Genomic DNA, 26,149 nt, shown 5'->3' with positions numbered 1-26,149 from the left:
TAATCAAGAGACCCCCAAGTGACTGAAATAAAAACTAGACAGATACTGCAAGAAAGTCACCTGACTTGAAGGTTGTCTCCTAGAATGATAAAATAAAAACTCTAGCATCAGCATCTGAGTTTTCTGTATACATACATCAAGAGTGAACGTTCCTTCCTGAATTTAAATCCAGCCATCATTTCAATTCTATGGCTGTAGAAATGATCCACTAGGAACTGAACAATTTGTCATTTAGACTTTGGAAGGGAGCTCTATTATATTTTATCATGCAGACATGTACATTTTTGCTATCAAAACAGAATTTATGGCTCACCCACTTTGACACCACACAAAGGCACAAGAGTCATATCTCCATTCAATTCACCATTATGAAGGCTATGAAGAAGTCTTGGAATCTTACCTGTTGGTTGAATTCTTTTTTGATAGATTCGGATTGCTTTAGCATTTTCCATTTTAATTAATGAATGAATATCACTACCATTAAATCGGTTTATCCTTATGATGTTGAAGTTACCAGCATCAGTTGCATATAAGTAGTCTTCAAACACAGTTATACCATACAGATGTTTGACCTATAAAAAGGTGCAAAAATAACTATGATTTTTTAATTATGTTGCTTTCAACTTGAAAGAAAAAAAAAATTGCTTTTACTAGTGTGGAAAACCCCCACAGTAGGAGAGTCGTGAGCATATTATCATTTATTTTTTCTCAAAGAATTCAACATTTCACTAATATAAATTTTTCTATAAAAATAATACATTATGCAGTAGTAGACAAAGCAGTTTAAAATGTATGGGGAGAATTGTATTCATGTTTCTTTCAGTTCAGTTCAGTTGCTCAGTCCTTTGAAATCCCATGGACGGCAGCACACCAGGCTTCTCTGTCCATCACCAACTCCCAGAGCTTACTCAAACTCATGTCCATAGAGCTGGTGATGCCATCCAACCATCTCATCCTCTGTCATTCCCTTCTCCTCCCACCTTCAATCTTTCCCAATGTCAGGGTCTCTTCAAACGACTCAGTTCTTCGCATCAGGTGGCGAAAGTATTGGAGTTTCAGCATCAGTCCTTCCAATGAATGTTCAGGACTGATTTCCTTTAGGATGGACTGGTTATATTTCCTTGCAGTCCAAGGGACTCTCAAGAGTCTTCTCCAACACCACAGTTCAAAAGCATCAATTTTTTTGGTGCTCAGCTTTCTTTATAGTCCAACTCTCACATCCATACATGACTACTGGAAAAACCGCAGCTTTGATTAGATGGACCTTTTTGGCAAAGTGACGTCTCTGCTTTTTAATGTGATGTCTAGGTTGGTCATAGCTTTTCTTCCAAGGAGCAAGCATCTTTTAATTTCATGGCTGCAGTCACCATCTGCAGTGATTTTGAAGCCCTAAAAATAAAGTCTCTCACTGATTCCATTGTTTCCCCATCTATTTGCCATTAAGAGATGGGAGCAGATGCCATAATCTTCGTTTTCTGAATGTTGAGTTTTAAGCCAACTTTTCACTCTCCTCTTTCACCTTCATCAAGAGGCTCTTTAGTTCTTCTTCACTTTCTGCCATAAGCATGGTGTTATCTGCGTATCTGAGGTTATTGATATTTCTTCCGACAATCTTGATTCCAGCTTGTGCTTCATCCAGTCTGGCATTTCTCATGATGGACTCTGCATGTAAGTTAAATAAGCAGGGTAACAATATACAGTCTTGACATACTCCTTTCCTGATTTGGAACCAGTCTGTTCCATGTCCTGTTCTAACTGTTGCTTCCTGACCTGCATACATATTTCTCAAGAGGTAGGTCAGGTGGTCTGGTATTCCCAACTCTTGAAGAATTTTCCACAGTCTGTTGTGATCCACATGGTCAAAGGCTTTGGCATAGTCAATAAAGCAGAAATGGATGCTTTTTGGAACTCTCTTGCTTTTTTGATGATCCAACAGATGTTGGAAATTTGATCTCTGGTTCCTCTGCCTTTTCTAAAACCAATTGACCAGCTGGAAGTTCATGGTTCACATACTGTGGAACCCTGGCTTGGAGGATTTTGAACACTCCTCTGCTAGCATGTGAGATGAGTGCCATTGTGTAGTAGTTTGAGCATTCCTTGGCATTGTCTTTCTCTGGGATTGGAATGAAAACTAACCTTCTCCAGTCCTGTGGCCACTGCAGAGTTTTACAAATTTGCTGGCATATTGAATAAAGCACTTTCACAGCATCATCTTTCAGGATTTGAAATAGCTTAACTGGAATTCCATCACCTCTACTAGCTTTGTTCATAGTGATGCTTCCTAAGGCCCATTTGACTTCACATTCCAGGATGTCTGGCTCTAGGTGATTGATCACACCATCGTGATTATCCTGGTCATGAAGATCTTTTTTGTATACTTCTTCTATGTATTCTTGCCACCTCTTCTTAATATCTTCTGCTTCTGTTAGGTCCATGCCATTTCTGTCCTTTATTGTTCCTATCTTTTCATGAAATGTTCCCTTGGTAACTTTAATTTTCTTGAAGAGATCTCTAGTCTTTCCCATTCTATTGTTTTCCTCTATTTCTTTGCATTGATCACTGAGGAAGGCTTTCTTATCTCTCCTTGCTATTCTTTAGACCTTGCATTCAAATAGGTTTATCTTTCCTTTATCCTTTGCCTTTCATTTCTCTTCATTTTTACTGCTGTTTGTAAGACCTCATCTGACAACCATTTTGCCTTTTCACATTTATTTTTCTTGGGGATGGTCTTGATCACTGCCTCCTGTACAATGTCATGAACCTCTGTCCACAGCTCTTCAGGCACTCTGTCTATCAGATCAAATCCCTTGAATCTGTTTGCCACTTTCACTGTATAATTGTAAAGGATTTGATATAAGTCATACCTGAATGGTCTAGTGGTTTTCTCTACTTTCTTCATTTTAAGTCTGAATTTGGCAATAAAGCGATCATGATTTGAGCCATAGTCAACTCCCAGTCTGGTTTTTGCTGACTGTATAGAGCATCTCCATCTTTGGCTGCAGAGAATATAATCAATCTGATTTTGGTTGACCATTTGGTGATGTCCATGTGTATCATATTCTCTTGTGTTGTTGGAAAAGTGTGTTTGCTATGACCAGGGTATTCTCTTCTCAAAATTCTTATTAGCCCTTGCCCTACTTCATTCAGTACTCCAAGGTCAAATTTGCTGGTTACTCCAGGTATTTCTTCACTTCCTACTTTGCATTCCAGTTCCCTATAATGAAAAGGACATCTTTGGGGGTATTAGTTCCTGAAGGTCTTGTAGGTCTTCACAGAACCATTCAACTTCAGCTTCTTCAGCCCATCAACAGAAAATTGGATTAAAGATTTACTGAGCATGGCCCTGCCTATCAGAACAAGACCCAGTTTTTCCCTCAGTCAGTCTCTCCCATCAGAAAGCTTCAGTAAGTCTCTTATATTATCTATCAGAGGGCACACAGAATGAAAACCACAATCATAGAAAACTAATCAATCTGATCACATGGACCACAGCCTTGTTTAACTCAGTGAAACCATGAGCCATGTTGTGTAGGGCCACCCAAGATGGACCGGTCATTGTGGAGAATTCTGACAAAATGTGGTCCCCTGCAGAAGGGAATGGCAAATCACTTCAGTATTCCTGCCTTAAGAACCCCATGTTTCATGAAGAAAACATTTTCAGTAGCTACTTTTCAAAGGCTAGTGAGAATCAAACTTTCAAGCATATTCAATAATATGCTTATGGCATTGTTACATACAATTTGAGATGTTTTTGTGGGCCACTTTTTTATATAATCATGGATATACATAATCTATAAAATCCTGGTTTTGCCTATGAAAGGACTGATGAGAAAGCACCTTTGAAAATCCCATTTAAAAAAAATACAGGTTACACTACTATTCCCAGCATGGAAATTAATAAACAATGAAATCATATATTTAGAACAATTATAAATAATATGTCAGCATTCTCTACTCAGAAATTGCATTCTTTCTAAAGTCTATTTATAATGAACATGAAACTCTGTGATATGAGAATAGCAGTGTTTACTGTTCTCCATGACACTTCACAGTTAACAGCATAACTTTCCTACTTGGCAGATGTCTTAGGGATTATGGGTAAGAATAGACTTCTTGAATTGATGGAAAGCTTCCAGTAAAGCAAAGGAAGAATGAGTATACTGATTTTCTCGTACAACAGGGCACATGCTAGGTGCAAGGCCTTTGGGAATTCCTTGTATTATATTTAATTTAAAATGGTTCTGGACCAGGGTATGGTAGATCTATCAATTGATTGCTGTAGAGATTTTGATGAAAAAGCATTTGTCAGTATTCTTTGGCATTATATTGCACTTTCAGTCCACTTTTTATTATAGATTTTTTAGTTAAGAGAATTTGAGAGTTATCTATGATTTGTTATTAAAAAAAATTATAGAACAAAATCACAAACATTTGTACTTAGGAAATCTTGCTAGTTCGTTTGATTTGCTATCTTCCTAGCTTACATGACCCTTCATTATAATTTGTGATCCTCTCATGTAAGATGTTGACTAAAAGAAGACTGGTTTTTCATATTGTTTTTGGACATATTTTAATTCTTCATGTCTAGGCAACAAATTAGAAATTAAGGGAGAGAATCATTTTATGTTAAAACTTCAGTAATCACTTTTTATGTTAGTATTAGTCCCCAGTAAGTGTCATAAGGTCCCCAGTAAGTGTCATAGGAGGGCTTCCCTCATAGCTCAGTTGGTAAATCATCTACCTGCAATGCAGGGGACCCAGATTTGATTCCTGGGTTGGGAAGATCCCCTGGAGAAGGAAATGGCAACCCACTCCAGTATTCTTGCCTGGAGAATCCCATGGACAGAGAGGAGCCTGGGGGCTATAGTTCAGGGGTCGCAAGAGTTGGACATGACTTAGCTACTAAACCACGTGTCATAAAGGAAGGAATGTGTGTATTTATCAATAATATTTTCTGCATAAGTGACATCATATTCACTATATATGTGTATATATATATACACATATATAGTGAATATGATGTATATATATGTGTATATATATACACATATATAGTGAATATGATATATATATATATATAAAACCCAATTTTGATTTGGGCAATATGTTTTTCCTATAAAAGTTATAAACAAGCTAAAGTCTTCCATTAATTTCCATTTATTTTATCCATGCTTTGCTCTAAGTGTGGGACCAACCATCTGGAAGTGTGAGGTCATGGCATACCCACATTGCTGTCTACTCAGTTGCCAATCCACAGTCCAAGAGAGAAAGCATGACTATAGAGGTGGCAATTGATGAGGGTAGAAAACATGTTACTACAATAAAGATCAAATTTTACTCTCTGCCTCCCTGCTTGCCTTCAGAAGGATTTATTTACCATAAAGTACCTACAGTGCTATTCTGCTTACTATCCCCAGCAGAGGTGGGAAGAACTAGGTGTGGTATACAGGCCATTCTGATTACAGGACAAATTCTTACAAAATTTTATCTATGTTGGAATACTTAGTGGCAGACTAAACATATGTTTAGGGAACCAGCAGAACACAGGCAATAGAAATGGGGAAAAATGGACAATTAAAAACTTCAGACATTAAAAAAGAAAAAAACCTTTTAAAAGTAGCCATGGGGAAGATCATTTGAATTCCTCATCCTGTTTCATGGTGTGAAATCTCAATTACATGTACACCAAAGGAGGTACATCATAATCATTTCAGAGACTAGGTGCTGTAAGGTCATAACTAAAGATGGCCAAAGAAATCAAGATTTTGAGGGCAGTTGAAGGTGAGAGAAAAATAAGTGGCCTCACTTTTAATATTGGATGAATTTTTTTAGACACCCAGATCAGATTAGTGCATTTGTTTATCTGCCAAGGAAGTGAAACTATTTCATTGTTAAATGCTGATTATAAAGGAAAAGTAACTTGACATGAAAATTACATAGCATTTGTACCTTGCATTATAGAAGAAAGCAAAGAAAGCCACTTACTGCAGTTCTATAGAATGAGAATTTCACATGAAATTAGTAAGATCAGTGAGATAAAATTGAATTTCAAAAGCATTCTAGTGAATAAGACATCTCCACTTAGAGATCTTTTTCAATTTTAACTGAATGTTATTTACAAAAACTTATAATTCAGCAAAGGAAAAAAAACACAAATGAGAAAAAATGTGACCTTGGTGCCTTTCACAAAATTCTTATTCTGGGAAGTAAATATTTAAACACTTCAGAAGGCAAAATATAAATAATCCAACATATTAAAATAATAATAACACTTCTGTGAGCCACCATTTGCATTATTAGCTATATATATATATATATATATGCTGCTAAGTCGCTTCAGTCGTGTCCGACTCTGTGTGACCCCATAGACGGCAGCCCACCAGGCCCCGCTGTCCCTGGGATTCTCCAGGCAAGAACACTGGAGTGGGTTGCCATTTCCTCCTCATATATATATATATATGAGATATATATATATATATCTTCAGTGCCACATAGGACAAATGATAGTTCAGGTTTTTACAAATGAAATACTTAAATTAGTTTTTAGTAAGTAGGTCATAACATCTGTCCTAGTCTAACATTTTTCTTTCTTACTAGCATAGAATTTCTGGTTGCGTTGGCTGTTTTTGATTTATTTCTGTTGGTTTTTGTTTTGTGTGCTGTTTTTTTTTGTTTTTTTGTTTTAAATAGAGGGAAGGAGGGAGAGCAAGTCCTCCCCCATCATGTATTATGGAGTGCACTATGAAAAGAACATTCTTCTATATAGCAAACACATCAATTTTTATGACCCACTGCAGCTTGACTTCATAAGAAATTTTCAACACTGCAATTTTCAGTCTTCTTCCTAGGATGAGATCATTCATTTTATTACCTTAGCTGCATTTTCCAACCAAACTGTACTTACTTGTCTGCCTTGGATGATCGTATGTCTGTTTTTTCCTTGATAGTCCACGACTTCCACGTAGTCCAAGTAAAGATCTACCCAGTAAACCCATTTGTTTACTAGGTCTAGTGCCAGTGCAGCTGGCTGCTCTGTCTTAGAATCAATTATCCTTGTTCTGTTCATCCCATCCATGTCACATCGCTCCACTTTGGCCACATTCCCATAGTCGGTAAAGAAAAGTTTTCTGTTGAAAGAAAACTAAATGTTAAAGTGGAAAGGTGGGGGCAGCATATTCAGTAGAACCATCTGTAAAACACAGAACTTTTCCTTCTAATTTATTTCAGTGGTTACATCTGTTAGCTTCCCATAACCATTTCCATATAATATCACTCATAAACAAGGAAATCTGCTAATGAATATTGCAGGGCATAAGGGAGCAGGTTAACTAACAACTGTAAAATTTCCCCAAAACGAATGATTATGGTGGGTTTATTTTTGTATTAGGGGAAATGTTTCTTTAAGCTTCATAGAGCTGGTACCACAGGAGATCTGTATAGTCCATTTGGAATAAGCTTCAGAAGTGAGCCAAGTAACCAGGCCAGGGCATGTGAGCTCTCAGGCTTTATCTTCAACCTGCTTTTCAAATTGCCTCGTAATGTCTGTCTCCTATAAAAGCTATTATGTGGAGCTCAATGATGCAAGCAAATGTGCCATTTATAGCAATGAAAATAAATAATCACCCCCCAAACCAATCCCAAATTCTCCCAAATATCCCCAACTGACAAAATTTAATAAAGATAATGCAGTCCATTTCCTTTCATTTTCTCTTTATATATTTCAAAGAAAAGGCTGAAAAGCAATGTTGATGTCTGAGATAAGAAGTCCTTCTATGAAGTACTAACAGCATGTGTCAAAGGTTTAAATACCTCTAACACCTCAGTGTCTAATATTTGATTAGTATTCACTATGTTTAGTAAACAGAAATCAATTTCAATTAACCTGACAATATTTTAACAAGATTATCTACTCATGAGAGTAAATTGTGTTCCTAAATGGAGGACTATCTTGCCTTCATTTAAAAACCATCTCCAGAATAATCTTATTTCCAGTGACTGAGCAAAATTAAGATTACCTAGAGTATAGAATATTCAATTTTGCAAACTTGGTGAATTAGTTTTTAGTTACCTGTATCAACACTATTGCATCAGCTCACAGTATGGGGTATCTTTCAATACTAAGGAATATTATTTAGGCTTTAATTTAGCTCTTTTGCTATGGGAAGCTGTGATCAATTTTTAAACATTAATTCATGTGTAATGTGAGCCAGATTTTATTATGAGTATATATTCCCCCAAATATTTTGAAAGATCAATTTATCACAATAATTTAAAAAATAAAATAAGTTTCATCTTAATTTCTCCTGAAAAAAAAAAAAAAAAAAAAACCTATCATGATAGGTTAAAAAATGTTTTTCAAGGGACATTCCATTCAGGTAAAGAGATTTCTATTCCAGTGAAGAAGAAATAAAGGGGCGTATTATACATTTTATTGTCATGCTAAATACTCAAACTTCTACTCCTATGATGGCTCATTAGTTACCTTCCTTCCTCTCTCTCTCCCTCTCTCTCACCTTTACCACAATCTCTTCCTGCCTCCATCTTTCATCTCTTTCTTCACTTCTTAATTTGTTCATGGTCATCTTAAATTAAGTTACTATTAAGATTAACAGTTGATCTGTTTCTTGCTATAGAACACTGTCCACTGTTCTTATCATAAAAACTCTCTTTCTCACCTCATACCAAAATGCCTGTCCTTTTATAGTTTTCTTTTCCAACTGGTCCATTTCACAGACCAGATAGATCCTGCTGTGCAGGTAGCTCAGCTTTGGCACAGAGAGTCGGAGGCTCTGGCCCCCTGTGTTTAGCATGTTGTATATAGACTATGTATAGTGACATGAAGAAGGGGGTTCCAACTATCTACATGAGGCTGAATAGGAAAGATGAGTCTCAAGATTAGAACTTCTCTCAAGTCACCCTGAGGTGACTTAACTAGATGTGATCCTAAAAAGACAAAAAGAGAAGAGTACCAAGACAAGAAGCCTGGAGGCATATTTTTGAAGAAAGAAGACCAAATAAGATTAGAGAAAGAAAGAAAGTGAAGTCGCTCAGTTGTGTCGGACTCTTTGTGACCCCATAGACTGTAGCCTACCAGGCTCCTCTGTCCATGGGATTTTCCAGGCAAGAGTACTGGAGTGGGTTGCCATTTCCTTCTCCAAAGGATATTCCCAACCCAGGGATCAAACCCGGGTCTCCCGCATTGTAGGCAGGCACTTTACCATCTGAGCCACCAGTAAAGCCTGGTAAAAGACACAGACTCTTATAGAGACCTAAGGGAGACAAGTTCCCTGATAAAGAATTGGAGTGGCTGGCTGGATCAGTTGGGTGTCCCTGGTGGCTCAGCTGGTAAAGAATCTTCCTGCAGTGCAGGGGACCTGGGTTTGATCCCTGGGTTGGGAAGAACCCTTGGAGAAGGGAATGGCTACCCACTCTAGTATTCTGGCCTGGAGAATTCCATGGACTGTATAGTCCATGGGGTCGCAAAGAGTAGAACATGACTGAGTGACAGTCACTTCACAAAACAAAAAAAAGATTAAAAAAAAAAAAAAGAATACAAATCAAGAAGATGTCATTGAGTTTAGTATTTGTTAGAATACTGGTGATTTTTGGTACTTCTGTCTGAAAAAAAAAAAAAAAGTTTAGTTATAGAGGAAAAATGAACCTGATGATAATAAAGGAGGTTGGAAAAATGTAAACAATTTGTCCAAGAAGATTTTCAGTGATACTAACCTATTATTGCAGGGATGATTCAAGTGATTCTTATCTTAATTGCAGGACATAATAAAACTGGTTGAGGCAACTCTGAATAAGCTTAAGAAAAGTGTGAAAGAAAAGTATAAATATATGATTCATCAAAATGTTGCTGTCTTAATGAAAACATAAAACCAAAAGAGCAAGAAGACTTTGGGTATGTGAAATAGCATTGAGCTAGAAGAAACAGTGAAGAATTTGTCATTGTACTTCCAGCGCAAAGCAGAACAGTGCTGAGTGGTGATATAAAAGAAGGTCCTTCCATCAAATTAAACTCCCCCAGCTTTGAGAATACTGACTATGATAAGCTCAGTTCACTTATAATTGAAATTCAAGAAATGAAAGTGTTCTCCAGGACAGCAGCACGAAGAACATAAATCTGCAAGCAATAAACATCCATAGTCACATGATTATGACTGTCATTATGACTGTAGATGTTTCTTTGTTTGTTTTGATACAGTTTAATTTTAGTTTAAAATTATCTCCTACTGTTACAGAGAAAAGATTCATTCCAAGGGCATTGTTTAATTGATGTATGACTATTATAATTATAAACAGAAGCTACAGATTTAATTGTCTGAAACATAACTAAATTTCATTCATGATAAGGTAGAGCTAAGGTTTGATAAAATCACTCTTTTCTTTCCTATAAAGAACAAATCCCATTATCTCACTGATCTTAATAAATGTTTGTCAGATAGAAAGGTCAGATTATTTCTATTTTACAGATGAAATAGATTCCAAGTCCACATGAAAAGCTTGTCAGAGCCATAACACGATTTGTCTTGTTTTTTGTTTTTAATGAATTATTTTGAAATAATTTCAAACTTACAGAAAAGTTGTAAGGATTGTAGAATAAATGTGTATACCTTTCACCTAGATTCACCAGTTTTTCAACTTTTGTTCCTCTGGACATTTTTAGTACCAGCTGAACAATTTGACACTAAATTGCAGAAATGATGGCCCTCCTCAACTAAGATTTCAGTGTGCATCTCCTAAGTACCAGGACATTCTCTTTTATAACCATAGTACATCTAACAAAATTGATGCATTTAACACTGATACAATATGTAGATTTTATTCAAATATAACCTGTTGAGTAATAATGTTCTATACAGTAAAAATTTCTTTTTCTATAATTTAGGATCCAATCCAAAATCATATACTTCACTTAATTGTCTTTTCTCTCTCAGTTCAGTAGCTCAGTCATGTCTGACTCTTTGTGACCCCATGAACTCGATGGACACAGCACGTCAGGCCTCTCTGTCCATCACCAACTCCCGGAGTTCACTCAAACTCATGTCCATTGAGTCGGTGATACCATCCAGCCATCTCATCCTCTGTCGTCCCCTTCTCCTCCTGCCCCCAATCCCTCCCAGCATCAGGGTCTTTTCCAATGAGTCAACTCTTCGCATGAGGTGGCCAAAGTATTGGAGTTTCAGCTTCAGCATTAGTCCTTCTCTCTAGACTCCTTTAATTTTGAATAATCATTTAGCCTTGCATTGTTTTTTGTTATTTCTAAAGTGTAAACATGAATTGTTTTGAAGAATATCTCTATTTTTTAAAAAAATACATTTTGATGTGGACCATTTTTAAAGTCTTTATTGAATTTGTTACAATATTGCTTCTGTTTTATGTTTTGTTTTTTTGGCTATAAGGCATGTGGGGATCTTAGCCCCTCGACACACATCCAACATACACCCCTGTATTGGAAAGCAAAGTCTTAACCACTGGACCACCACAGAAATCTCCAATATCCCTATCTTGAGTTTGCCTCATTTTTCTCATAATTAGATTACTTTTTGCTTTTTGAACTGAAATGTAATAGCTTTATGCATTATTATTTATGCCTCTGGGTTTAGAAACCAATGGTAAGCCTATGCTGTATTCAAGAAATTCCCTAAAATGAAGCACAGTTGGTGGTTTGAAATCTCCTTTATCCCATCTTATTCAGTGTTTTCTGAACACTTAACTCTTAATTTCCAGGGTTTTCAGTCATCCTTTCAGCATCTCCTCTCGCAAAAACCAAGCATCCTCTGCTGCTTCTAGTACAGCCACGGAGCTGCCTTTGTAGCAGTCTGCATATGAAACTCATGGTGGCTGGTGGAGATCGTTCCCAAATTTGTCCTATACCCCATTCTCTTGGGATTACAATACTCACATTTCCTATTGCCCTGTTCTTTCCTATGGTATCAATTATTCCTTTATTCTCTAGAAAGTAGAAGAAATTAAATTGAGATTTTTATTCTCTTGTTCTTAACTTCCTTTTTGAATGCCATTCTATTCAATTTCCACTAACACAAAAATTAAAGTGAAACAACATCCCAACTACTGTCTCTAATGTATGCTTAACTATTAGTTCATAAAGGAAAGGAAAATGTCTTTCAAACTTTGAACTATTCATCCAACTCCTTAATCGTAATTTGACAGCTGGAGTAAATAGGAGTTTGTCATATTGGCTTCCTTATCTCATTTCACATGGGAAACTGATTTTATCTGATGTCCCTGTTGATTAGATGACTATCTTACTATAGACATGTAAGTATTTTATACAATTGGGGAGAGTAAGGAACTTTGAGTATTGTTGGTAAACTTGCCAGACATAAATCAAAAGTCACAAAGGGAGCACTGACCGACAGTGACAGAGCACTGTGCTTACAGAGTTATGGCCCCAATCATCCTTACGTTTTAAAGAAAAGCAATTGTTATACATACTGATGTCTTAAAAGGTGTGCTTTTTTTTTCCCTTTAACTGATAAAAATAAGGTTTAGTTTTTCAAGTGATGTCTGCTTTAAGTGATTCTTCCATATTTTTGTACTTTATCCAAAATGACAAAGGGGAATTTAAACATACCAGAGTCCTAGCTGCATCTTTTTTTTTTTTTTTTAAATAAAGCTGCAACCTTTTCTTAAGTATTCATTCATTCATTTGGCTGTGTTCAATCTTAGTTGTGGCATGTGGAAACTAGTTCCCTAACCAGGAATCAAACTCGGCACCCTGCATTGGAAGCACAGGGTCTTAGCCACTGAACCACTGGGGAAGTCCCCTTCCATATCCTTTAACTATATAGTCAATTCCGGCTTTGTGTCATCATTCTTACTGCTAACATTTTGGTTATAGCTTAAAGATGGAATTTAGAAAATTTTAGAGTTCTCACAATGTAATTATCTATCATTCATTTAACTGTTTAAAAATGAGGTTATACAACAAGATTTTGGTTAAGAAATAAATAAGGGAATGAGGCATAAAACTCAAAAGCCATATATTGCTAAATTAAAAAAAAAAAAATCATTGTTCTGATAAGGGCCTAACACACTCTCCATGTTTTTAATCAGGTGTTAGAGAACTTCATATCTTCACATTTCAGGAAAAATATATGTATTTTTCTTAACAACAATTACACTAGAAACATCAGTTTTTGATATTGTTTTAAAAATAACTATGTTATCCAAAAAGCATCAATATTAATACTTTATTTTTCTTCCATTGTGTTTACAGAAATTGAACAAGAAAGTGATTTTCTACATTATATGGAGTAATTAAAGTATACTCTGAATTAAAGTTAAAGTATTAAATATTTATCATTGTAATTCTAAAATTCAATTGTGAATATTAAAGAGTAATGAGTCTTCAGAGTAACAGGTTTAAATTCAATTTCTATTAGCTCCTGCTACTTAAGGGATGTGGAAGATACATAAACTATTTTCTCTGTTTAGCCAAGATTGTTCAAGACAGTGATTTATTGATTTTTACTTGGTTGGGGTTTTTGCTTTCATTGTTTGAAAAATCTCTCTTGAATTTCGTTTTCAGTTCATACATAAACACACAGAAATTAAACTTGACATACAGCTGGCTACTCTATATTCTGGAAACACTCCCACTAATAATTCTGCTGGAAGTGTTAATGAATTAGATATATCAGTCAACATGGCTTACTCAATTAAGATCCTCATTTACCTGAATCTGTCCCACTCAGTTAGTGTTCCTGAGAGTGGCATCCCTATGCAGAAATATTATCCCTTCCCTATCCCCCTACCACCACCTTGGGGAGATTTGATGCAAGCAAAATAAAACTATAGGCTAAGCTGAATCACTAAGACCCTTTCTCTCATGAATCCATACCAAACAATATGGAGCTCACCTAGTGGGCATCTGTGCCAACATGGGTGGAGGGTGGGGTGGGGTGAGGTGGGGTGGGGTTCAGAGAGGAGGATAGCTAGATCATGTTCATAGGTATAGAGGAGTCACAAGATAGAAACAGGATGGAAGGAGCCATGCAGTCTTTGGGCAAGAAATTCTCTAGGAGTCTGTTTTAATTTCCTGTCCTCAGGTAGGTAAACACATGGGAGTTACCATAGCCTCTTGGAGATCTGTGTACATTTGAGTGGCTTTGGTGGGGTATTTCTGTACTTGGAAGCTAATGCACCATAAGTAAAACACTACATTGTTTAATGTCTTATATTAAAGATTCAGATAACTCTTGTACTAAAGATTCTGAACAATCAAAACTTATACCGTCTTAGGAAAAACATATTGAAATGCCAACTCTACGTAAAGGAATCATTTTATAATGTTCACATGTAACCCTCATGTAACCCCAACATGGCATAAATATATATAGATATATAAATAGAAAGCATCTGAATTTTTTTCTGTAATCTCCCATGAAAACAGAAAAGAAAGATATTAATAATGGATAATAATTTTTTTAAATCATCTTTCTTCATTTTTTAAAAACTCAATATATTACTCAGGACATATCAACAGATTTTCAAATGTTCTTCCCAATTCCAAGCTCTCTAAACACTTTCACAAATTCAAATATGAACTCTTATCAATCTCCATCCTATCCTAACCCTGCCTGTAACTCATTTTTTTTTAATTATTTCAAGCAAATTTATCTTTTAAGCTTAATTCCCATTTGTTTTTCATCTTTCCATATTCTGAGAGCTAGAAGCTAATTCAGCAACTAATAAGCTTGCCACTGTAAACAAAGAAAGGAAAAAAAAAGAAAAGTAAAAAGATTTGCATATTATTATTATTATTGTTTTTGTTTAGTCATTCGGTCATCTCTGACTCTTTTCCAACTCCAATGGGATTCTCCAGTCAAGATTACTGGACTGGGTTGCCATTTCCTCCTCCAGGGGATCTTTCCGACCCAGGGATCAAACCATATATCTGGGTCTCCTGCATTACAGGCAGATTCTGAAGCCCCCGTTATTATTTCTATTTATCTTTATTACATAGCTATTTCATCAATGTTTAACATGGATAGGGACACAATGTGATAAATAACTAACCCTATTTCCCTGGATTGGCATTGCCTGACACTTGGTTTATATTTACTCATTCACGTCTACCATTTACACATGACTACACTTAAACTGGAACTACCACATCTAATCACCTAAAAGATAATGATGTACTTGGCCTAACATTTTGACTTTCAGGCAGCCATTTTTCTCAAGCTGTAATTGAAACCTTATAAACCCATCTATATTCCAGATGTAAGTTTTCAATGTCCTCACCCTTATTTACACAGGTCTCTGCCTAAAGTACAGGGCAGCCTAAAATCTGTCCACAGATACAACATCCTTTCTTCCTACCCAAACACTTCTGACCTGCCCTCTGAATCTCCTATGATCACAAAATGCCCAATATCCTAAGACTAAACTTTGAATGTTAATTCTACCTTTTTGCTTTTACTGAAATTTAGCATCTCTTGAGCTCATCCTTTACCAGTAGTCACAGAAGATGTGGGCTTCTTATAAGAACCTCAGGAGTAGATCTAAAATCAGTGCCTCCTCGAATACTAATTCCAGAATACTACTCTCTTCTTATCTTGTAACATCTCATGTTTTTCTGAGAGTCTCATTAATAGACTGTATCAATGACAGCACCCATTCTCAAGTTAAATTATGTATTATTAAAATCGCCATACAACTGTTAATAACAATCAGAATAAAACTTCATATTCTCAACAGTGCCCCAAACACTCAGATAATTTAGTCTCTACCTATCTCTCCAGCTGTCTGGTGATATACTTTCTCAGTTTTAATAGCTACATCTAATAGTATTCTTCTATATAATTCAAATAACTTGGCCATCTTTCAGTTCATTAAACAATCTACACAATTTCTTCCTTTCTCCATTTCTTCCTTTCTCCAGGGGACATATCCTGTCCCCAAGTCTGGAAAATAATTTCTATCACACTATTCCAAAATTGGCTTTAGCTTTTAACTTAAATGTTAATTTCCATGAAAGATCTTTCCTATTTTTCACGTATCAGTTATGTCTGCCTGATAAAACCTCATGGCATTCTGTATTTTTGTCACATCCTTTCTTATTTAATTGCACAAAACAGATACACACAAATACACACACACACACACACACACACACACATACAATGGTTAGTTTAAGATCTGTTTACTAAGTAGATTAAAATCTCCAAGAGGAAAAAGACTAGATCTGCTTTATTCAGGACTATATACTCACGACTAAACCATGTATCTGCCTATATTGTTTCTCTGTCGCTCTACATATATCTATATAAGCTCTGAATTCATCCCCTCATAATAGAAAAGAAAATCTAAAACTCAGACTTAAAAGCATGTTAAAAGGGCAAAAAATATGGATAAGGCTATTGTAGGGTATGAAAATAAGTTGGTTTTCCACATTATCCAGCATAGCCCATTGGAATTCTTTGCTCCTAAATCATTAGTTAATAATAAATTATTGCTTGGCCTCAGTTTTATTGCTTTGCCCTCTTTTGTACATAATTCTCTTTAGAGAATTTGTAGTGATGTTAGATCATGGTAAGGGAGTATTGATAGTAGATCATGGTAAGATCTGGTATTCCTGTATCTGGCCAATTTTCAGTTTTAATGAAATCTCAATATTAATTTCTACCTACCTGTAGATACCAGATCATAACAGCATTTGCATGTATCTCTAAGGGGTTTAGACCATCTACTTCTAGAATATAGCAAAGTTTTGTTTCTTTGTTTAAAGTAGGATATTTATATAATCAACATGAATTTGAAGACTATACTGTCCCGTGAGGAAGATGGACTCAAAATGTTGGAAGATTAGATAAGGAGATATCAGTATGGTAGATAAGCATTAGCACAGGGGTAAATGGGAAAGAAGAGAGAAATTTCAAGGAGTATTTTGGGGTCTATATCAACAGGACTTGACAGTTAATTGGGTGAAAACAAGGGTGATTAAGAGAGGAGCATTCTAGCTCTATAACAAATTTCACAAAATATATTTATGGAATATACTGAGCCTTCAGATTTTTCTCAGGAAATCTGCCAAGCACAAGATTGCAAGGTGTCATTGAATTTAATATGAGGAAAGGATTTTACAATTTGGGCATATTACTTTCCATGACCAAGGGCAACACTATCTCAGGTCTTCTTCAGGGGTCAGAATGCAGGATGTCAGTACTCAAAAGCTCATGCTCAATATACCTGATTCATGTGGAATAGTAGAATATTTGCAGTAATATATTAGATGCAAAAAGTTGTTCTTTGAAATATGCAGAGATGTATAACCTAATTTCCACACTTAGGGTGTCCTACTGGTTTATAAAAGCATTTTTCTGAGATGAAATAACATAGATGGCTGTCTCAGAAACAGCTAAGGTAAGTATCCATGAAGTTGTGGACCACTGAACAAATCTGGTTCACTGCTATGCTAATTACCAGTTAGCTGAACTGTCAATTTCTATTTTAAATTCTTACTAAATGGAGGAAAAAGCAGCAAGGTGAAAATGAAGCTTAACTGCAGCATAGTGATTTTTAATATATTATTTATTGTTTATACACGTATGCATGTCTCAGTCTGCTGTTGGAATAAAATGTTTGATAATATTGCAATGATGATAAAATCATATGGTTACAGAGATAAAACCACAATGTAGAGAATAAAGATTTCTTTGATATTCACTTTCCTAGCTGTGAAAAGCAGATATATACTTGGAAAAATAAGGCAAACATCCTGTAAAATAACTTCTTTATAAGTGACATTATTCAAATGCCTTGGTTTAGTTTTAAATTGAAATGCAGGATCAAGTGTAGACTAAGTGTGGCTAAGACTTCAGAGGCTAAAGGAAGCTGATGAAGGGAAAGGACTGTTCTTGTTTTGTTGGCAAAACAGTGGCGGTGGTGGTTTAGTCGCTAAGTCGTGTCTGACTCTTGTGATCCCATGGACTGTAGCTGCCAGGTTCTTCTGCCCATGGGGTTCTCCAGGCAAGAATACTGGGGTGGTTTGTCAGTTCCTTCTCCAGGGAATCTTCCTGACTCAGAGATTGAACCTGGGTCTCCTGCATTGCAGGCAGATTCTTTACCAAATGAGCTATGAGGGAAAGTGAAAGTTGCTCAGTCACGTCTGACTCTTTGAGACCCCAGGGACTATACAGTCCATGGAATTATCCAGGCCAGAATACTGGCCTTGCCCTGGGTGGCCTTTCCCTTCGCCAGGGGATCTTCCCAACCCAGGGATCAAACCCAGGTCTCCTGAATTGCAGATGGATTCTTTACCAGCTGAGCCACAACGGAAGCCCAAAGCCCTGGCAAAACAGGGATTGTAATAATTGCTAGATGCTTTCAGACTAGGGTTTCTTGACCGGGATAACCTTTAGGGGCTCCATCCATAGCTAGTTTTGCAGGCTGTGCAAATTGACAAGTAGGCCAGCAGATACATATTCCTACAGGTGTTTTTGGACAAAAAGTTAATATTCCCAAAGGTAAATATCCATGTTCTAAACAGTGATTCTCAAGTTTTATTGTACACAATAATCATCTAGATATCTTGCTGAAATCTCCAACTTCTGCAATCACTGTGGTGGGAATTTGGGGAGTACCTAACAAAATTAAATATGCATGTAAAATATCTTTCATCCAACAATATTTGTTCCAGAAATTCATCTTGAAGATGAATCTTCACAAATAAGAGACAATACACACACTAAGTTATTCACTATAACATTATTAACAATGGCAAAATATTTTTATTCAGCTTTCCTTCCTCATCCCTATTCATTATTTCTTCCTAGATATACTCATTTGGTATCTCCTGAGCTCAAGATTCTGGGAATACAACAGGGGATTCTAAAATATCTAATCTCTACCTATAGCGGGAATAGGGAACAAGATTATTGAAGATAAATATGCATCATAACTTATGAAGAAATACTCAGAGATGATCGGCTTGGGTAATTGCAGATTGTTAATTGATAGAAGCAATGTCTACTAACAAATTCTTATTAGTGTCATACTCAAAGAATTAAAAATAGTAGGCTATTCAAGGGGCTTCTCTGATGGCTCAGAAGGTAAAGAATCTGCCTGCGATGAAGGAGACAGAAAACTCAGGTTCAATCCACTGGAGAAGGAAATGGCAACCCACTTCAGTATTCCTGCCTGAAAATCCCCATGGACAGAGGAGCCTGGCAGCCTAGTCTAAAGGGTCACAAAGAGTCAGAAACAACTAAATAACTAAACACAGCCACACAGGCTATTCAATCATGGTAATCTCTTCTCAATTTTAGTAATTTCTAACATGGAGGCCAATTCGTTTTTCAAAGAGAAAAAATTATGTAAATCTTGTATTAGAAAATTTCCTAGGTTATTGTCTGCTGCTCAACCTTCATGACATTTTTCTTCTAAATCAGTGTCTATAATATTCAACTTAATATATCAATTTAACCGGCTAACATTCAAAAAAAGGAAGATCATGGCATCCAGTCCCATCACTTCATGGCAAATAGATGGGGAAACAGTGGAAACAGTGTCAGACTTTATTTTTCTGGGCTCCAAAATCACTACAGATGGTGACTGCAGCCATGAAATTAAAAGACGCTTACTCCTTGGAAGGAAAGTTATGACCAACCTAGATAGCATATTCAAAAGCAGAGACATTACTTTGCCAACAAAGGTTCGTCTAGTCAAGGCTATGGTTTTTCCTGTGGTCATGTATGGACGTGAGAGTTGGACTGTGAAAAAGGCTGAGTGCCGAAGAATTGATGCTTTTGAACTGTGGTGTTGGAGAAGACTCTTGAGAGTCCCTTGGACTGCAAGGAGATGCAACCAGTCCATTCTGAAGGAGATCAGCCCTGGGATTTCTTTGGAAGGAATGATGCTAAAGCTGAAACTCCAGTACTTTGGCCACCTCATGCAAAGAGTTGACTCATTGGAAAAGATCCTGATGCTGGGAGGGATTGGGGGCAAGAGGAGAAGGGGACAACAGAGGATGAGATGGCTGGATGGCGTCACTGACTAGATGGACATGAGTCTGAGTGAACTCTGGGAGTTTGTGATGGACAGGGAGGCCTGGTGTGCTGCGATTCATGGGGTCGCAAAGAGTCGGACACGACTGAGCAACTGATCTGATCTGATCTGATCTGATAGTCTCCAGTTCAATCGAACACCAATTCAGCTGTTACTAAGAAGATGTTTTGTATATATAATTATCATCTAAGATTATTCTCAATAATTTGGATGGGCTTGATTTAATCAGTTGAAAAGTTTAAAAGCAGAACCAAAGCTTCCCTGAAGAAGAAATTTTAAATGTAGACTGTAGCATCAGCCCTTGTTCAAGGCTTCCAGCCTGCCTTCCTGACTGTCTGCCCTAAGCATTTTCATCTAACTAGCTAGCACCCACACCCGTATATGCCAATTCCTTAGGAAAAAAATATACATTTATATAAATCCTACTGGTTCATTTTTTTTTTTCTTTTGGAACTTTGACAGAGTGCATAAAAACTATTTAGGAGAATACTCCACCATTAAATGTGAATTTAAAATATTTAATAGATATTAACAGTTGAAATAACTGGAAATTAGAGTATCAGTGAACCAGATTTGTTCAGTAAACCAAATGGAGAAAACAGAGGTCCTAAGGACATATTTTAGAACCCTAAATCCTGCCACACCAAAGGAAGCAGCATTTGTTTATTCAGAAATCTGTGTCATTAAATTTCATCTTTTCTGCTTAAGCTGATTTGAATGGAGTTTTCTAACATTTATAACTGGAAAATTCTTATGTGATAAATATTCACAGTTAAGACAAATAGTAACTGAAACACCTATCAAAACTACAGGAAAAAGAAGTCAAATATTCCACAGACAACAAATGTATTATGAAATTATTACTTAGGAAAGTTGGAAATTTAAAAAATATATATGCAACTACTACACATTAATTTTATTTTATTTAAATGAAAGGAAAAGTTATTTGAGTAATCAATGGTTTTTAGCAATACTTGGCAAATTCAGAAGGCTAAGATTACAATATATATAATTTCTTCAATCAGTTCAGTTTAGTTCAGTTGCTCAGTCATGTCTGACTCTTTGTGACCCCATAGTCTGCAGCATGCCAGGCCTCCCTGTCCATCACCAACTCCTAGAGTTTACTCAAATTCATGTCCATTGAGTCGGTGATGCCATCCAACCATCTCATCCTCTGTCATCCCTTTCTCCGCCCACCTTCAATCTTTCCCAGCATCAGGGTCTTTTCAAATGAGTCAGGTCTTCACATCAGGTGGCCAAAGTACTGGAGTTTCAGCTTCAACATCAGTCCTTCCAGTGAACATTCTGGACTGATTTCATTTAGGATGGAATGGTTGGAACTCCTTGCAATCCAAGGGACTCTCAAGAGTCTTCTCCAACACCACAGTTCAAAAGCATCGATTCTTTGGCACCTAGCTTTCTTTACAGTCCAACTCTCACATCCATACATAACTAATTTCGTCTATAAAAGCTCCCAAACTTTATTTTGCTTTGCACAGGAAACAGCACAAGTAGAACAACAAAGTTCATATTCCATTATGAATAAAAGCAATTAATTATTATAAATAAATGCAATCTCCATCTGCCAATCAAACTTTCAAAAAATATATATATATATATGCATATAGATAATCCCTGAATTATTATAATTCAACTTATGATTTTTTGACAATTCAATAGTACGAAAGTGATAATCAGTGACTAGAAGCCACATAGTATCCCCACCTTATCCATGGTTTCATTTTGTGAGGTTTCAGCTACCATAGTCATTTGTGGTTCAAAAATATTAAATTGAAAATTTCAGAAATAATTCATAAGCTTTAAATGATGAACCATTTTTAGTAGTGTAATAAAACCTCACACTGCTTTGCTCTGTCCTACTCGGGAGGTGAATCATCCCTTTGTCAGCACTCCATGCTGTGTATGTTACCCACTCATCAGGACAGTAAAAGGGTACATAAAGGGCTCAGTACTATCCCCAGTTTTAATCATTCAGTAAGAATCTTAGAATGTATCCTTTGTAGATAAGTGTGTGTGTGTGAGTGGGGGCAGGGGTGGGGGGTGCTAATGTACGTCAAAATTTGAGTTTTAATCTTTTCCTGGGCTAGCAGTATGTGATACTGACTCTCAAATGATGCTGGGCACTGGTGTCAGTCACATCCCCAGTCAATCACATGAGCACGAGAGGAAATGACCAATACACTTAACAGCCATTCTGTACCCATCTAGGCATTCTGTATTGCACTTTTCATACAGTGTTCAATAAATCACATAAGATATTCAACACTTTATTTTTAAAAGACTTTGTGTTAGATGATTTTGCTCAACTCTAGGCTAATAAAGAGTTCAGAGACTGTTAAAGGCAGGCTAGGCTAAGCTATGATGATTGGTAGGATAGCAATATTAAATACATTTCTGATGGATATTGTGAAATAACCCCATTATAAGTCCAGGAAGATCTGTATTCCATAAAGTAAATTATCCAAATAACAGTTTTTACATACTCACTAAAATTGGGTTTTGCATCTTTAGAAATTAAATTGTGAGGCAAAAGTGTTTTCAAATATTTATAAAAGAAAGATGAAAGTTGTGCAGCTGAATGAAAATGATTCAGTGATCTAGTGAGCTAACTTAAGGCTTTATGACTTAATATCCAACTGACCAGTAACCAGGATATCCTAAATAAACTGTATTGTCCACCATGAACACTGATACTCTTAGCAAAATACAGAATGTTATGATTAGGAAACTTAGTTTGGAGTGTTTAAATCAGTCCATGATATTTTTTTCCTTCTGTTTTCTTCAAGGAAGAAGTCCATCCCCCACAAGATTTAGCTCCTATAGCCCAATTTCCTTTACACTGTAGTCCTTCCTAACCCTGACTCCTTTCCCTGTTTTAGACCAGTGGTGGTTAGCTAGCCATTGGATATCCAAAAAGCTGGTTGCGAGTGAATCAGGTTTTCTGATTTTATTTTTAAAATATGACACAGGAAGCTCGTAGTGACTTCTGGCTTGAATGACAGATACGTTCAGGGAACTGGTTAGCTATGTTTAAGGAATGTATGAGTGCAGCAGAAAAAGCTTGTCAGGAGAGAGCAAGATAAATAGAGATAGTGATAAAGATAAAAGGTATGGAGGAGAGAGAGACAGAGAAAAGTAATGAAGCAACCATGAAGAAAGAAACATTCTCTCTTTGCTCAAACATGGCCTTAAACTCCTCATAGGGAATGTGAGAAGTGGCCTTCTCAAGGCCACTTTCAAACTATTATATTAAGTAGTGGGTCTGTTAACCAGAAATGAGGAATGGTTGACAAACATTTACTTCAAGTGATGCTATCAAAAAAAAATAAAATAAAGTTAAAAATGCAGTGGTAAATTGTACCAAATAAAAATAAACTCTGAGTTAATGTTGTAACTGTACTACCCTAAATGTTAGGTAGGTAGAATAGGGAAAAGGAGTCCAAAATGGTGGTGGCTAAAAAACAAGGAAGGTCAAAGGAAGGTCCGAGGACCAGAGTGAATACTTCAGGCAGAACAAACAGCACTCCTGGCTAAGCCCAATTTGCATAGGGCAGGCCCAGGTGGAGGAAAAAACATATAAAAGGAGGAGCCAAAGCGCTTTCTCTCGGACTCCATCTCCCGCGTACGCGCACGCTCTCTCTTTCTCTCTCTCTCTCACTCTCCTCTTATCTTCTAAATAAAATAGAGCTGTAACACTGATTTGCCTAAGAGCTGTAGCACAGTTTGTCCAAGACCCAAGAGCTGTGACGCGCCGAGGGCTTTAATGTCCGTCGCTCCAAATCTTTGTTGTGACGAGACAAAGAACCGAGGAACATACACTTGCGTGACACTAATGAAATTATGTTTTCTCCACCTTGAATAGTAGGATTACTAAATTATAAGACCTGGAGAGATAAAGTGCTTTTGCCCAGGATCATATACAGATAAGTAATTGCAAGATTTGGTATAAAACTTCAGATCTCTTCATTTATGGACATGTGCTGTGCTCAATTTCCTCCCAGTGTTTTCCTCCCAGTGTTTTCCAGTTCTCTCTCTCTCTCTCTCTTTTTTTAAGCTTAAAAAACTAAAACCTTTATAGCTTTTATTGTGTGAATTTTTAACTATGACTTATAAATATTAATATAAAAATGGCATTTAGACTTTCTATCTTGCTTTTCCAAATAGAAGGTAAAAGCTTTAGGAAAAAAAAAATCAGTTGTCTCTATAGTATATAAAATAGTTTTGTCTGATAAGTAACAGCAATAACAACTGTATTTTTGAGTTTCTACAGAGTATTTGGACCATTGAAATAACTATAGGTAGAGCCCTAATGTTCTGAGAGACTGTGAAAGGTTAATTGATAAAAGTGCATTATTCATCATTTTTCCTATATTTGTAAATAAAGATGATAACCCTTGTAAGAAGGCTGGGACCTGGACCCTTCGCTGCAGTGCTCACACTTAGAAAATGTCTCCTAAGCAACAAAATACAAAGAAACTATAAGGGACTAAAAATAACTGCATACATGTGCAGTTGGGGCAAATTATAAACAAGATACAAAAAGATAAAAAATCCACACAGCACCACCAAGGGGGTGAGCAGATCACCTAAGCCACCCTGCCAACCTGAACCCTAGACCCATCCCTACCCTCATCCCATATAAGGAGCCAATTATCCCTGCCTCAGTGAACGAGCAAGAAAATGTGTTCCTTGTTTTTGCTCCTTCCTGCTGCAGCAGTAGCCCCAATAAATATTAGCCTTTTCTGAATTTGTCTAGTTCACTTCAGTCGCTCAGTCGTGTCCGACTCTTTGTGACCCCATGAATTGCAGCACGCCGGAAAATCCCACGGACAGAGGAGCCTGGTGGGCTGCAGTCCATGGGGTCGCTAAGAGTAGGACACGACTGAGTGACTTCACTTTCTCTTTTCACTTTCATGCATTGGAGAAGGAAATGGCAACCCACTCCAGTATTCTTGCCTGGAGAATCCCAGGGACGGGGAAGCCTGGTGGGCTGCCATCTCAGGGGTTGCACAGAGTCAGACAAGACTGAAGCAACTTAGCAGCAGCAGCAGCAGCAGGCCTCCCTGTCCATCACCAACTTGGAGTTCACTCAAACTCACATCCATCGAGTCGGTGATACCATCCAGCCATCTCATCCTCTGTTGTCCCCTTCTCCTCCTGCTCCCAATCCCTCCCAGCATCAGGATCTTTTCCAATGAGTCAACTCTTTGCATGAGGTGGCCAAAGTACTGGAGTTTCAGCTTTAGCATCAGTCCTTCCAAAGAACAACCAGGACTGATCTTTAGAATGGACTGGTTGGATCTCCTTGCAGTCCAAGGGAATCTCAAGAGTCTTCTCCAACACCACAGTTCAAAAGCATCAATTCTTCGGTGCTCAGCTTTCTTTACAGTCCAACTCTCATATACATACATGCTGCTGCTGCTGCTGCTGCTAAGTCACTTCAGTCATGTCCGAATCCGTGCGACCCCATAGATGGTAGCCTACCAGGTTCCCCCATCCCTGGGATTTTCCAGGCAAGAGTACTGGAGTGGGGTGCCATTGCCTTCTCCCATATCCATACATGACCACTGGAAAAATCATATCCTTGACTAGGCGGACCTTTGTTGGCAAAGTAATGTTTCTGTGTTTTAATATGCTGTCTAGGTTGGTCATAACTTTCCTTCCAAGGAGTAAACGTCTTTTAACTTCATGGCTGCAATCACCATCTGCAGTGATTTTGGAGCCCCCAAAAATAAAGTCTGACACTGTTTCCACTGTTTACCCGTCTATTTGCCATGAAGTGATGGGACCAGATGCCATGATCTTAGTTTCCTGAATGCTGAGCTTTAAGCCAACTTTGTCACTCTCCTCTTTCACTTTCATCAAGAGGCTTTTTAGTTCCTCTTCACTTTCTTCACAAACTTTTTTTAATGTGACCATGTTATGTAACCATGCAAAGACTAATGCTCTAAAATCCCATAGTCTGAGTTTTTTTTTTTTTTTCTATCTTCCCTTCCCTTCTTCCTCTCTTCCTTCCCTCTCTTTTAATCAAGAGTACTGAGAAGCTTTCTAAAGACAAATTTCTCCATTTCTGTTAGAACCTATA

The 26,149-nt window shown here is 37.0% G+C and overlaps 1 protein-coding gene across 1 annotated transcript in view; it reads right to left on the bottom strand.

Moving 5' to 3' along the window:
* Window positions 1-26,149, bottom strand: part of LRP1B (LDL receptor related protein 1B) — a 2,167,013-nt gene that overhangs the window by 943,891 nt on the left and 1,196,973 nt on the right. Inside the window, exons 8-9 of the mRNA XM_070768349.1 lie at window positions 6,905-7,127; window positions 401-572 (exon numbers count right to left, since the gene is read on the bottom strand). Coding sequence (XP_070624450.1) covers window positions 401-572; window positions 6,905-7,127 — 395 coding nt within the window. The remainder of the gene's footprint in view (window positions 1-400; window positions 573-6,904; window positions 7,128-26,149) is intronic.

The sequence above is a fragment of the Bos indicus genome, chromosome 2 (assembly GCF_029378745.1).
Source record: "Bos indicus isolate NIAB-ARS_2022 breed Sahiwal x Tharparkar chromosome 2, NIAB-ARS_B.indTharparkar_mat_pri_1.0, whole genome shotgun sequence".
Lineage (NCBI taxonomy): Eukaryota > Metazoa > Chordata > Mammalia > Artiodactyla > Bovidae > Bos > Bos indicus.
This window is presented reverse-complemented; position numbering and strand designations above follow the sequence as displayed.